The sequence below is a fragment of the Urocampus carinirostris genome, chromosome 2 (assembly GCF_059441175.1).
Source record: "Urocampus carinirostris isolate Australia breed hairy pipefish chromosome 2, RoL_Ucar_1.0, whole genome shotgun sequence".
NCBI classification, from domain to species: Eukaryota; Metazoa; Chordata; class Actinopteri; order Syngnathiformes; family Syngnathidae; genus Urocampus; species Urocampus carinirostris.
The window spans coordinates 46,270,678-46,284,336 of record NC_142350.1 but is presented as its reverse complement, the minus strand read 5'-3'; the positions used below and the strand labels follow the sequence as shown (position 1 = coordinate 46,284,336).

Genomic DNA, 13,659 nt, shown 5'->3' with positions numbered 1-13,659 from the left:
ACGAAGACAGGGGGAGAAGATGACTACAGTGTGTTAATACTGATTACTAAAGGATTCCAACTTGCAAGGATTGTTTTGCCCTTAAAAGTGTTGCTTCAATCGCCTCCTTAATTTTGATGATGTCACTATGCAAAGGGTTGACTTATGTGTTCATAGTTTGCTTTTCTTGAGAATGAGATACTTCATTTTCATGGTTATGTTTTTACTTCTGTTAGCATCATTACAAGCCTTTGACCCCAAGTTAATACAGTGCAAAAATACATTATTATTTTCCAGAAGTCTTTAAAAACCTGAAGATATTCTGAACTGAATGAAGACCGTAAAGGGCATTCTGGGAGGTATTTTAGCCAATACCATACAGGCTTTTTCGCGCTGCAAAGCAATAGCAGACAAGATTATTATGACATCAACAAATAGGAGACAGGAACTTTTGAGACGTAACTACGTTTTAATTTTGTGGGCACACAAAATATGTTGTTGATGTTGAACAATGGTGAACATGCCATAAAAAGGAACGAAAATACATTGTATTCCTCACAAGAAATTGTAGTAAGGTTGGGTTGCCGCATCCTGGGGCTGACTGCACTTAAATTCTCACACTTGGAATTTTTTTTAACTCCTGAATTATATCTTTGAACATGCTTTAAATAAAAAGTTACCTTTTAAGTTTATTTCAAAGCTTTAACTTTTGACTGCACCAGAAACTAACTGAGAAACTGCATTTATTTTTTGGGTAGTGGTAAACCATCACTGTCCTGCAAAAATGTCGAATCAAATCAGATTTGACTTTGCATTGCATAGCTTCATTTTTGCCCAATTCCCAAAGAGAAAATTCTCAAAAGATAAAAGTGTAAAGGCGGCAGTGGTAAAAGTTAGCTAGCAGACGTTCACGGGGAATGTGAAATATGAATGAGGCCGCTCCACTGCAAGCTTGACTAAGCCGCACTCTTATGTGTGATCTATACTTGGCTAGACACTCGTAATCCTCTTTCCTCCTGTAGACTCCACTCACCTGAAACATCTACAAACTGCTGACTCTTATTAGATTTAACTTCAAACAAATCCCGAATCCTTGACCCCAATGAATCCCCTACTTGGATGTTGAACACATCAGTTTTTTTACTCACGGGTTGTTTGCTTTTATCCATGGCAGGTTTCGCCTTCCCGGACTGGGCCTACAAGCCCGAATCCAGCCCGGGGTCCAGGCAGATCCAGCTGTGGCACTTCATTCTGGAGCTGCTGAGGAAAGAAGAGTATCATGACGTCATTGCCTGGCAGGGCGATTACGGCGAGTTTGTCATCAAGGACCCGGACGAGGTGGCCCGGCTTTGGGGGGCTCGGAAGTGCAAACCCCAGATGAACTACGACAAGCTGAGCAGGGCACTCAGGTAACATGAGGGGGACTCCAATACTGTAGATCCTCTAGGATAGGGGGTATATCTGTTCTGAGATGGGCGATCACAAAGTGAAATTGCAGTAGAGCGGGGGGATAGGAACCTATACCTGAGCTTAAAACTTGAATATTGTTATACAGAGTAACGCGATTCATTTTTTCACTGATGGTTGTGTCTCAATTCTACTTAAAAACGTACGTGGGAACATCTACTGTACTCTTGTATCGCAGTAAATGGGGGGAACAGAACCACCCGCAATATGCAAAAGTGCGCAAATTAGCCCCTCCATTTTGCAACAACAAACAAAAATCACAAACACACAGCGGCAGGGCGGCTGAGTGGTTAGCGTGCCCGTGGCACATTTCTGAGGTCATGGAATCAAATCCAGCTACCAGCTTTCCTGTGCTGAGTTTGCATGTTCTCCCTGGGTTTCCCCTGGGCGCTCCGGATTCCTCCCACATTCCGAAAACGTGCATTTTTAGGGTAAATGGCCTGTCAAAATCTTCCCTAAGTGAGGATGAGCGGTTGAATGGCGGGCAACCAGTTCAGACTGTCCCCTGCCCACTGCCCGAAGATAGCTGGGATGGGCTCCAGCGATAAGCGGTGTAGATATATATATATATATATATATATATATATATATATGTCCTACACTGTATATAGTTGCAAGAAACAGTTCCCAAGAGGTCTTTAAAGCATATCATTTACACATTTGGAAATAATACGTTAAGAAGTTTGAAAGTGAAATAAATTTTAATTACATTTATGTCTTACAATACTATGCTTCTGTAGGTGCTTGTTTACCACGGTTAATGGGCGTCAGAACCCTCTGTGATATGCGGAAACAAATTTAAGTTCTCTCACCCATTTTTTACATGCGTTCTACAGGTACTGATAGCAATAGTTCACTGGGACAATAGATTGCAGCCACAGTTTTGGTTCCTTGTAGGTGGAAAGATCAGAAAAAACAACAGCCATACATCACAAAAATTTTGACCTTTCATCCCCCACTCTCCGCAACAGTCGACTGAGGATAACGGATGTCAGCCAAAACAGTTGCTGATCATTTTAAGCTGGGAGATTTGAAGAAGAGAGCCATCCCGCATGACAAACATTTGTTTTCTTGGCTCCCCGATCTTAGCAATAGTCAACTGGGGGTAATGTATCCCAACCAAAACATTGGAGTATATTTTATGCGGGCCACAATAGTACATTTTAGATGTGGGGAGAAACGGCCCCTGCTCTCAGCAATAGTTGACTGAGGATGATAGAAGCCACCAGGGTGTTATTTCTTTTAGGTGAAAAAAAAAACAAAGAAAGAGCCACCACATATAACATCATTTATTATCTCTTGGCCTACGCTATTAGCAATAGTCGACCGGTTGTAGTATGTCGTGGTAACGCGGGTGTTGTTTCAATTGGGTGAAAAGATCGGGGAAAAAAAGAGCTACACACACAAAACTTGATATCCTGACCCCTGCTCTTATCAATAGTTGACTGGAGATAATGGATCGCCACCACAATTGTACAGATTGTTGTAGGCAGGCCACAATGGCACGGTTCAGCTGCCCTTACTGAACAAAATGCACTTTGTGTGTCCCTGCTCTCTGCAATTGTCGACTGGGGATAATGGATGGCGGCCACAGTCGTACATTTCCATTCAGAAGAGCCATAACGGCGCACCTCCTGAGAAGTGCGCTCTGCTGGTCCCAACTTGCAGCAATATGGAATTGGAGATACTGGATCAAGGCTCCATGAGTGCAGTTGGTTTTAAGTGAAAATATAGTGATGTCAATAAAAGAGTCACCAGGCCCGAAAATCGATTCAAGATTGTTTTTACTGTGAATAATTTAAAAATGCCAATGAAGGGTACTCTGTATGCGATCAGGGTTAATGGATCACGGCCAGAGGGTGCAGTTCAGTTTTTTGGTGAACAAAATGTCAATAAAAGAGCTGCCAGTCCCAACTAAAGTGTGGTCTGCCAGTCCCTGCTCGCAGCAATTTGGGATAATGGATCACTGAATATTTTTCAACCCACGATGCACTGAGGCTGCCAAGTACAAAGAGGCGAGTAGAGAAGGATTACAGTAATCCCAAAGGCAATTCAAAAGCTAGAAGACTTTATTCTTGGCTTGGCGTCCACAGCTGGAAATGAAACATACAAAAAAACTTTCCAGAGGTGTGATCGGGCAAACAGTGCAGTGTTTTACTTGGCACAAGGGACGACATGGAATTGGGACAGGTCAAAAGTGTGTGTGAGGGCACGAGGCCAGGCTCGGGTCATTACTATTTGGATTGAAACAGGCATGACTAATGGAATGTCTGGCTAAAAGACTGCCACAGTGTAGAAGGCCGGGCCGGCGTGGGGTCCCAATGAAACGCGTCCAGTCAACTAAGTCCAACAAGATGGAAAAGTCATTCCAGATTGTTGTCAATGTTCCTACGGCTTCAAAATATGAACCATTCCCCATACTACACAGCTACAGTCCTAGTCTAGACACACACACTGTAGTGTTGTCTGTTGAATAGATACCTTATGCAGTGGTTCGTGACTGGTTGCTCGGGACTCAAATGTGGATCACATACCTGTCTTCAGTGCGTCGCAGGCTTTCGCAAAATAATGCTAAGAAAGAAAAGGAACTGAGGTTCTAGTACACTCCTTAACGATAGTTGGTGATAACGCCCTGCAAATGCGAGTTGACACCTGCCATTTTACACTACAGAAGGACTGGTAAAGTTTGTTTCACATAATATTGAGCATGGCTAAAAAGGTATCTAGCGGAGAATATGTGAGATGTGGATTTTATCATATTGAAGACAAACTCTTGAATTGAAGCATTTAAATGTATGTGCTTTATTTTACAACTTGATGTCGCTGTATTAAATAGTGCATCCGCAACTGAGCGCGAAAGAAGATCAGGGGGAATCCAAACCACCGCGACACAAAAGTGACTAAAATGATTTTTTTTTCTTCTTCTTTCTTTGCTCAGCCTTTCCCAGAGGAAGATAAAAAAGAAATGAAAAAGTAAAACAGGAGAAAAAAAATAAAAACAGGGGAGAAGAAAGCAAAAGAAGAAGAATAGAAAGAAAAAGGGAGAAAAAAGAATAAAAAGAACACTTAGAAAGGTAGAAAAAAGAAAGAAAAGACCAATACCAAAAAAGAAAAAAGAAAAACAAAAAAGAAAAAGAAATAGTACAATAAAGAAAAAGGAAAAAAGAAGAATACAACAGAAAAAGGAAAAGCAAGAAGAAAAGGAAAAAAAGACAGGCTTTTGTGTACTCTACAATGATTTTCTATCAATACATTAGGAAAAGTGGAAATTCTCTCCCTCTTTCTCTTTCTGTCTCTATCTTTCTTTCTCTCGCTCTCATATTTTATATTCACCCCCCCAAAAATGTATATATTTTTATACTTTTAAATATTGGCCCTATTCTCGCAGTTTAGTAAACTGACTCCAAAAGTTCCCTGCTGATTTCTGAATGATCCAATGTTGACCCAAACGACTAACAATGACAAACAGTGCACTTGTGTGCCATTATGAAGACCAAAGAACACCCCAGGCAGGTCCGGATAAAGTTGTCAAAAAGTTCAAAGCAGCAATGGGAAATAAGAAGACTTTCAACATTTACACATCTGCCAGAGCACTTTGTGGGCAATGATATAAAAATGGAGAGAGCATAAAACCACTGCAAACATACTAAGACCTTTTCATCTCTCTAAACCTTTAGCCCAAACAAGGAGAAAACTAATCAGAGAAGCAACCAAGAGGTAAATCATCACATTGAATGACCTGCAGGCATACACAGATGATGTAGCACAATCTGTACATAAGCATAAAAATGCCCATTATGAAAGGCTACATGAAGTGAATGATAAAAACCCAAAGAAAAAAAAACAATTGGGTGAGCTATGAGCTATTAGGTGTGGACGGATCTCTGCACACACAGAAAGCTTCCTTCCCTTTTACACGCACCCACTGCGCTCAAGGTAAGTACAGCTGAAAACTTTTCGTTTGTAGTATTTTGTGACATTTTTATAAAAGAACTACTTGCACCTTGTTCTGAAACATTTGTTTATGAAAGAAATGACTATCAAATTGAGACTCAACAATCTAAAACAACCATGGGAGAGAAACAAGTTTAAAGTGGTATATTTGTTGATATGGGACACAAACTCTTGCATTATTATTATTTCAATAAATTCCATCAAATCGTCTGACGTCACACAGTGAAAATGCACTGTAAATTTAGCTTTGTTTGTTGCTTGTTTTAAATTTGGTCTTGGAATATATGGTGTGGTTCTATAAAGAAAAAACATCTAAATATGTTGGTATTCTTGCTATTTGGGACAAGGTTGCCAACCTCTACCATAGAGCATTTGTAGAAAGACATAGAGCATTTGTAGAAAGACTTAAATAAATACTTTGCACAAATGATCATCATCCAACCCTAAAGAAATTGATCACTTTGATCACTTTTGTAAAGCAGAATGGGCCAATATTTTTGTTTCAGGATGTGCAAAATGTATAGAGGCATTCCCATAAAGACACGATCCTTTAGATTTTTATAAGTTTAAAGCCTTAAATATGGCAATATGTCAATAATCTTTGGATGCCAATACTTTCGCAATGCACTTTGTATCCATTCTTAGTGATAGTACCCCCCAGATGCCTCAGGTGTACTTGTCCGATATCCAAGCTTAGTTTAAAGCCCTCTAAAGAACTCTACATACAGAATGTTCCAACAAGGGTTTATCTCGTTTAAATAGAAATCTTTTTTTATTACACGCTCATTTACCTTTGCCTTTACGATCCACGCAAAGTCAAAAGTACGCATTTAGAATGTATAAGCCGGGACTCTGACGATTATTTATAGTATGTCCATCCTTTAGCGGCGACAGATTGAAAGCTTAAGCAGCGGTAAGTGCCTTAATATAGCAAGTCTTAGCCTGCATTTCCCTTTCATTCGAATCTGGTGTGAATGAATGGAGCAAAGTCACCTTTCTGCAGCAAAGGCGGGGAATCTGACGCCGAGTCGCCACCTGACTTGACACCGGATCCGTCTTTAGAGCTGCGCTTCCCGCGTGCACATCAAAAGTAATGTAGCCGCGGCATTAGCGGCGCTAAAGATTAATGAAGTCATAAAAGGCACGGCAAACACGTGGGCTTGTTAACGGGTCGGTGTCCTTTATACGGAGGAAACCTGGCGTCTGCTAATCCCATGTGGTAATTAGCATCTCCACACATGTGCACCTTGAAAAGTGTTTTCAACTGTTCCTTTTCATCACGTCTGTGGTTAGTCGGACCTTTGTTGTTATACAATTCTCGTATGCTTTCTTCTCACCCACTTTAAAGCGTTTTATACGGTGATGACTGGGTTCAAGCCTTTTCTTTGTGGGTGTGGCCTGCCAGGTTTTATATACGTATAATCGCCTTCAGCGATGATTCTGCAGTGGTAGTCTTTTTTTCTTTTTCAAGAAAAAGAGTGTGGCTTGCGGGGTAATATTAACGTATAAGTTTAAGTTTATTTGAAACAAGTATGCTCCATAAATTCATGTCACATACTATAACATTTTAGCCAAAGCTAATTCGCTATGTCTGTCCCAGAAGGGCTTTTACAGGAAAAAGCATACATAAAATACACAACATTATAGAACAGCACGATTGCAGAGGCTCACATGTCTTTAAGTTTATGTTTAAAAAGGACCCATCGATGTTCCTGTTGTAGTAAGGTCTTTATTTTGAGAAAGTGGGTGTGGCTTGCCAGGTTATATTAACATATAATCACAATCGTCGCTGTTTCTGTTGTAGTAAAGTCTTATTTTTAAAAAACTGGGTGTGGCTTACCAAATTATACTTACATATAATCAGCCAGGATATATTTACAAATAATCGCCATAAGTTTGTCAAAGTAATGTCTTTCAAAAAAATCGGTGTGGCTTGCTGGTTTATATTTAAGTATAATCACCATCATCGATGATTCTGATGTTGTAAAGTTTTTCTTACCAGAAAGTGGGTGTGTCTTGCAAGGGTATATTTACAATTGATCGCCATCATTGATGATTTTTATTTTAGTCGGGTGTCTAAATTTAAAGAAAGTGTGTTATGTTAACGAATATTTACAATTTTCGCTGGTTCTGTAAATTTTGTGTCAAAGAGGGTGTGGCTTGCCAGATTATAGCTGCAATCAATTATTCTCTTGTAGTAAAGTCCAACTGACTTTGGCCATTTGTGTAAGGCAGGGTTCACCAACCTTTTTAAAGCCGAGAGCTCCTTTTTGAAGACACCTAGTTTGTTATGCAAGAATCACAACTTATCATGTTATGACTATGTCTTTATGCTTTTTCATTGTAATTATTGGAAGTGGTGTTAAAAAGACTCAGTCATCGCTAAAATATCATTTTACTTGAAAATTACAATGAGCTATTTTCAAAACTGTTCTCCGTTAGGGGGCACCCTAGCGCCCAAGGGCACCACATTAAAGATCCCTGATGTAAGGTTGTTTTTTTATGTCCTAGGGGAAAAAAATGCACTCAAAAAGCATCATCTGAGCAATCAGTAATCCTCAAACATTGTTTGTCTGGATTGTTTTAAAATAAAGCAAGCGGTTTCATTTGTAGATCTTTTTATAACACTTCCCATAAGGTTTCATTTTTCCAATGGCGTGAAGGTGCGTCAAAGACCTCCATTTAACAAGTCCCCAGCCCCCTCTCGCAAAAAGCCCTACCAGTTTTACCGTCGGTGGCAATCGTGCATGGTTCCCCTACCCGGTGGTCAGAGGTCAGGGTGGGGGTTAGCGTTATGCACAGCTGGAAAAGATTAACAAGCTAACACGTGTGCACGTTCACAAGCGCGCCATTGTGCCGACGCTTCAGTTTACGTGCTCGTTGGTGGCTTTTTCTTTTAAAAGTCAATTAAGTAGCAGAGGAATGGCTTGGTCCGTCATGTGAATCACTCAAAGGAGCACTACACCCTATCAATCTGCAACTTGAAATTCAATATAATACAGTAGACCCACTGAATACAACATTACAGTGTAGACGCTCCCCTACATTACGACCCTTCGACTTTCGCAAAACTGTTGAAAAATATCCGGACATTGCTGTAAGTTAGATTTTTTATTGTGTGCACCTTTTTGTGAGTAGAGGACAGTACTGTAGTGCTTCTTTCCGCCGCGTGGAGCTGTGAGAGGTCACCCAGCATCCACCCAGAAGAAAAAAATATGCTTCCTCTTGGTTGATGCAATGTGTAATGAAGAGGCTAGCCATTTCTTTTGAAATGAAAGTTGAAAAAGAAAGCTTGATGCGGTTGAGAAAATGGTCGGAACGCTTTTATTTTTTGTCCACTTTTTACTACGGAGGAGGAAGTCCCCTAACTTTTCCAAAAGTAAGTTAAACTTGTTTACCCTTATAGTCAAGTCATGTTTATTTTTGACGCCCTTAATCACAAGGAGACTCAAAGGGCTTCACAGACCACAGAATGTCAACGCCTAATGTCTAGCTTTGCTTTTCAGTATTATGCTTTATCATTCAACCTGTTTTGTAACATTTTTTTAGTTTCAAAAGAATACAGGTTACTTATACAAGCCTTAAACATACTTGTGTAAACCTTAAACGTACATTCCATACAAAATATAGCATTGAAGCAACTTACAAACAAATTTAACTTACGAACGATCGTCCGGAATCTCGTTCGTCAGTAGGGCAGCGTCTATAATCCAATCTGAGGTGGGGATCGCAAAGTGAAATTGACGTATAAAGGGTTATAGAAACCTATGCATTTTAGCTAATGCTTTCCAAATCCCCGGTACTTCAACATTAAATTTACAAAATCGTATTTTAACAACAGTAATTCCAAAATACAAAAAACAATCAATTATACTGAGTGCCCCTGACCGCATCGCAACTGCGCTGTCCCAATACACACACATGGAAGAAACTCGCCAATTCACCAATTGTGCAAATTATAAAGGAGAATGGTATTTCAGGAGGTAATTCTGTCAATAGAATGTTAATTTTTATAAAGATGCAAACCAACTGCAGACGAGCAGTTTTTATTGTGCTGACCATTAGCGGTCAGATGTATTTCACATCATGTTTTTGCTTCTTCCTTTGGCATCACACCCAGTTTTGAGAACCACAGCGGATAAATACAGTACTAATATACTGTACTGTATAACTTTTTTTCTGATCTGAATAAAGACAGAGGAAAGGCATTGTGGGAAATAGTTTAACCAAAAGCAAATATATACAACCTAATGATGCCATGACGCAAACCTATTGCACGAAAACCGCAAAGTTTGAATTGTTTACTTTTAATTTGTTGTTGATGTCATATATTTGGGAAAATGTTGTAAAGAGAGGGCCCATTTAACATCTTATTCGACACTGTAAAGTGAAAACATTGTGACGTTCAAATAAAACCTTATCTGATTTTTTAATTCAGGGGCTGATTGTTTTGTGTGGCCCATTTAAATTTGATATTTGAATACTTTTCATACCATATATTTATCTTGTTGTGGGGGGGGGCTCCGATTTTTTTTCTGTTATGTTCTTAGCGGACATCTTTTAAACCAGCCACACCTATTCCAGAAGTTTTTCTTTTGGAACACACCACGCACGCATGATCTCACCATAGCATGGTCCCAACAGACACACAAAAGGCATTGTGGTATCGGCCCGGTGGCGAGAGCGTGCACGGGCTGTTCCTTTGCCCATTGTTGCGCCTGTAAATAGGCGCTGATGGTAACAGGAAGTGGGGATTACAATACTCCTCATGAGCTGCATTCATTTCCCTCTTCTGACGTCACTAGGTGTTTGTGTGCATGATGAAAAGACACGTGAGCTTTTCGACGATGAGTCATGAACAACAAGTTTGAGGGGAAAAAATGAAATGTGTGGTGACGTGGGTGTGATTAGTCCGAGTGTCACATGTTTTGTGTAGGTAGTAGTCCGATGATAGCGCTCACGTGGCCACGAAAATGCTAATATGTACTCTAGTGTGCGACATAACAAAGACTTATTTAGTAAGGACAAAGCGACACACAAACAAAATGTGTACATAAACACACGTGGGGGGCACAATGGGAAGCTCTGGTGAAAGTTCTTGCCACAAAAGGCCTTTTGACCGGCGAGCTGGACTGAACAAGTCCGTTTCCTGTGATGCGTTGTGTGGATGAGGTCATGGTTCCAAAATATCCAAATTTGCGCCGGCATGGGACGGACTGCACAAGTTTGGGGGAAAAAAACTGATTGCGCTTTCGGTTTGATTTTTGATTTTAAAAGAAAAGTGCATTTTCTGTGCTAGTTTTCTTTTTTGGTGAGAACGTAATCATAGTGACAGGTAAATAGGGCTGCCACAACTATTCTATATTCTATACACTATTGGGCACAGTGCTCGATCAGTAGAGACATAAATCCATATATAAACCTCTTTCATTCTTTCGGGACAGGCAAAAAACTATGAATCAAAATAAAATAATATCCCTATAAACCAAAAACAGGCTCATTAGCAGCTGAACATAAAAAAACACATACGATATGTATTTTGTTCTCAATAGTTTAAAAACAAACGTCTTTAAAAACTGACTGTTGTGTTTAACGTTTAACGTTGGTTCTTCTGACTGAATATTTGTTAGGCACAGTTTCTGGCATAATGCTTAAGCTCTTTCATAGTGAAATATACATGTATAAATGTGCAACGCATGTCATCAATACCGTATTGGCTTGAATGTTGACTTGAATCTTTTCGAGGCGAGTCAGACTCCATTTCGTTCAACCGTACAACGTGCATTCTCTTAAAATGTTCATGCACCACCGAGCTACCGCCACCATATGCTGTTTTGCAAACTAGTCTCTTTATTGGCCGTCTTCAGCAAGAATGCTCCAAAACATTAGGGCGTTTTGGTACGCGAAGTCTATTTTGACACCGCCACTTCTGTATGTTTATATTACTGCTCGAAACTGAGACACTGTCGCAAACGCGAGATTCACAGCATAGATTATGTTCATCTAGAGATGCCTCACTCTGTTGGAAAAACGTGTCTGGCGACAATAGTCCAGAATGAAATTCAGTGTCGACTATCTACCCATTTTTGTCGACATCGTTGCAGCTCCACATGGGAAGTGTGGGATGTCAGGGGCAACTGTTGATCCAGTACGAGTGAGTGGCGGCTAAACGCTGGCACTCCAAGAATCTCTTTCTTCTCTTTTGAAGCGAGTTCAAATGGTCTTCAAAGAGCGTCTTTGATGCACTGGGGGTGTAATAGTGGAGGTCAGGAAGCCAGTCTTTATCCATATGCTCTCCATGCAGAATCGAGCGCTACTGCTTGATATAAGGCATCATTTTTAATTGTTTCACCTAACTAAATAGCATCTTGTCGTTTAAAATCATCACGGTTTCGTATGTCTGATAAAATCACGATTTTTCATTTTTTGGGGTTCAAATTGACCTGGACGACACAGACCTTCCAATAAATTCGTTTGCTAAATCACTGACTGGCTTTTCAGTGGTAACAAAAGCTTGTGTTGTTGCCATGGCGATGAGAGTCAAATTGAAAATATCGCTGGATTACGCGTCTTGTGCACACTTAGATCAGACCCGGTTTAATTTCACAACCCAAATCACCTTTTAAATGGCTTTTTTATGTTATATTGCTTCTGTGTATTTATTCTAGTCAAATTATCATTTAAAGTCATTTATGTTTTGTGTTTTTCCACGAGATTGTTGTGATCCTCTTAGCCCCGCCCACTCTTAAAAACAAAAGTATGCCCACTAAGTCCAACTGACTGAAGAAGCTTTGAGAGAAATAAATTAGCTTCTTTTTCCTGGCTATTAATTCCCTTGATAGTTAAATTATGGCATTTTTGCTTACAGTAGACCGCCAGGATACGACATTAATCTGTTCTGAAGCAGGTGTCGCAAAGTGAAATTGGGATAAGAAACCTGTGGTAAACTTGCTAATGCCTTCCGAACCCCAAGGTAAAACATTAAAATAACTACATAGTTTATAGTATATGATGACATATCACATATTAATTTACCCTTTGGTGTGACATGACTTGAGCTGGTACAGTAGAGTAGTGGGTGGATACTGAGGGGGTGAGGGGATTGCGTATTCAAACTAAAACTGATTAGAAAATAATATGTGATGATGATGCATATGATTAAAGACTATACAGGACTGTCTCAGAAAATTAGAATATTGTGATAAAATTCTTTATTTTCTGTAATGCAACTAAAAAAACAAAAATGTCATACATTCTGGATTCATTACACATCAACTGAACTATTTCAAGCCTCTTATTATTTGAATATTGCTGATTTTGGCTTACAGCTGAAAAAAACTCAAAAATCCTATCTCAAAATATTAGAATACTTCCTCAGACCAAGTAAAAAAATAATTTTATAACAGCAAAACTAAATCAAACATTTGAAAATGTCCATTGATGCACTCAGTACTTGGTTGGGAATCCTTTTGCACGGATTACTGCATCAATCCGGCGTGGCATGGAGGCAATCAGCCTGTGGCATTGCTGAGGTGTTATTGATGCCCAGGATGCTTCGATAGCGGCCTTCAGCTCATTTGCATTTGTAGGTCTGGTGTCTTTCATCTTCTTCTTAACTATACCCCACAAATTCTCGATGGGGTTCAGGTCAGGGGAATTAGCAGGCCAATCAAGGACAGTGATGCCATGGTCAGTGCACCAGTTACTGGTGGTTTTGGCACTGTGGGCAGGTGCCAGATCATGCTGGAAAATGAAATACTCATCTCCATAGAGCTTTTCAGCAGATGGAAGCATGTAGTGCTCTAAAATCTCTTGGTACACAGTTGCATTTACTCTGGATTTGATGAAACACAGTGGACCAACACCAGCCAGCTGACATGGCTCCCCAAACCATTGCTGACTGTGGGAACTTCACACTGGATTTCAAGCAACTTGGATTTTGCTCCTCTCCAGCCTTTCTCCAGACTCTGGCGCCTTGACTTCCAAATGAAATGCAAAACTTGCTTTCGTCTGAAAAGAGGACTTTGGACCACTCTGCAACTGTCCAGTGCTTCTTCTCCATAGCCCAAGTCAGACGCTTCTTCCGTTGTCTTGAGTTCAGAAGTGGCTTGACCATGGGAATACGGCTATTGTAGCCCATTTCCCGGACACGTCTGTGAACTGTGGCTTTTGATACCTGGACTCCAGCTTCAGCCCACTGTCTTTGAAGCTCCCCCAAATTCTGGAAGCGGCTCTTCTTCACAATTTTGTTAAGGCTGC

General features: G+C 40.2%; 1 protein-coding gene across 1 annotated transcript in view; it reads left to right on the top strand.

The window, feature by feature from the left end:
• erfl3 (Ets2 repressor factor like 3) overlaps positions 1-13,659 on the top strand; it is an 82,734-nt gene that overhangs the window by 54,264 nt on the left and 14,811 nt on the right. The window contains exon 2 of the mRNA XM_088326762.1: positions 1,154-1,388. Coding sequence (XP_088182888.1) covers positions 1,154-1,388 — 235 coding nt within the window. The remainder of the gene's footprint in view (positions 1-1,153; positions 1,389-13,659) is intronic.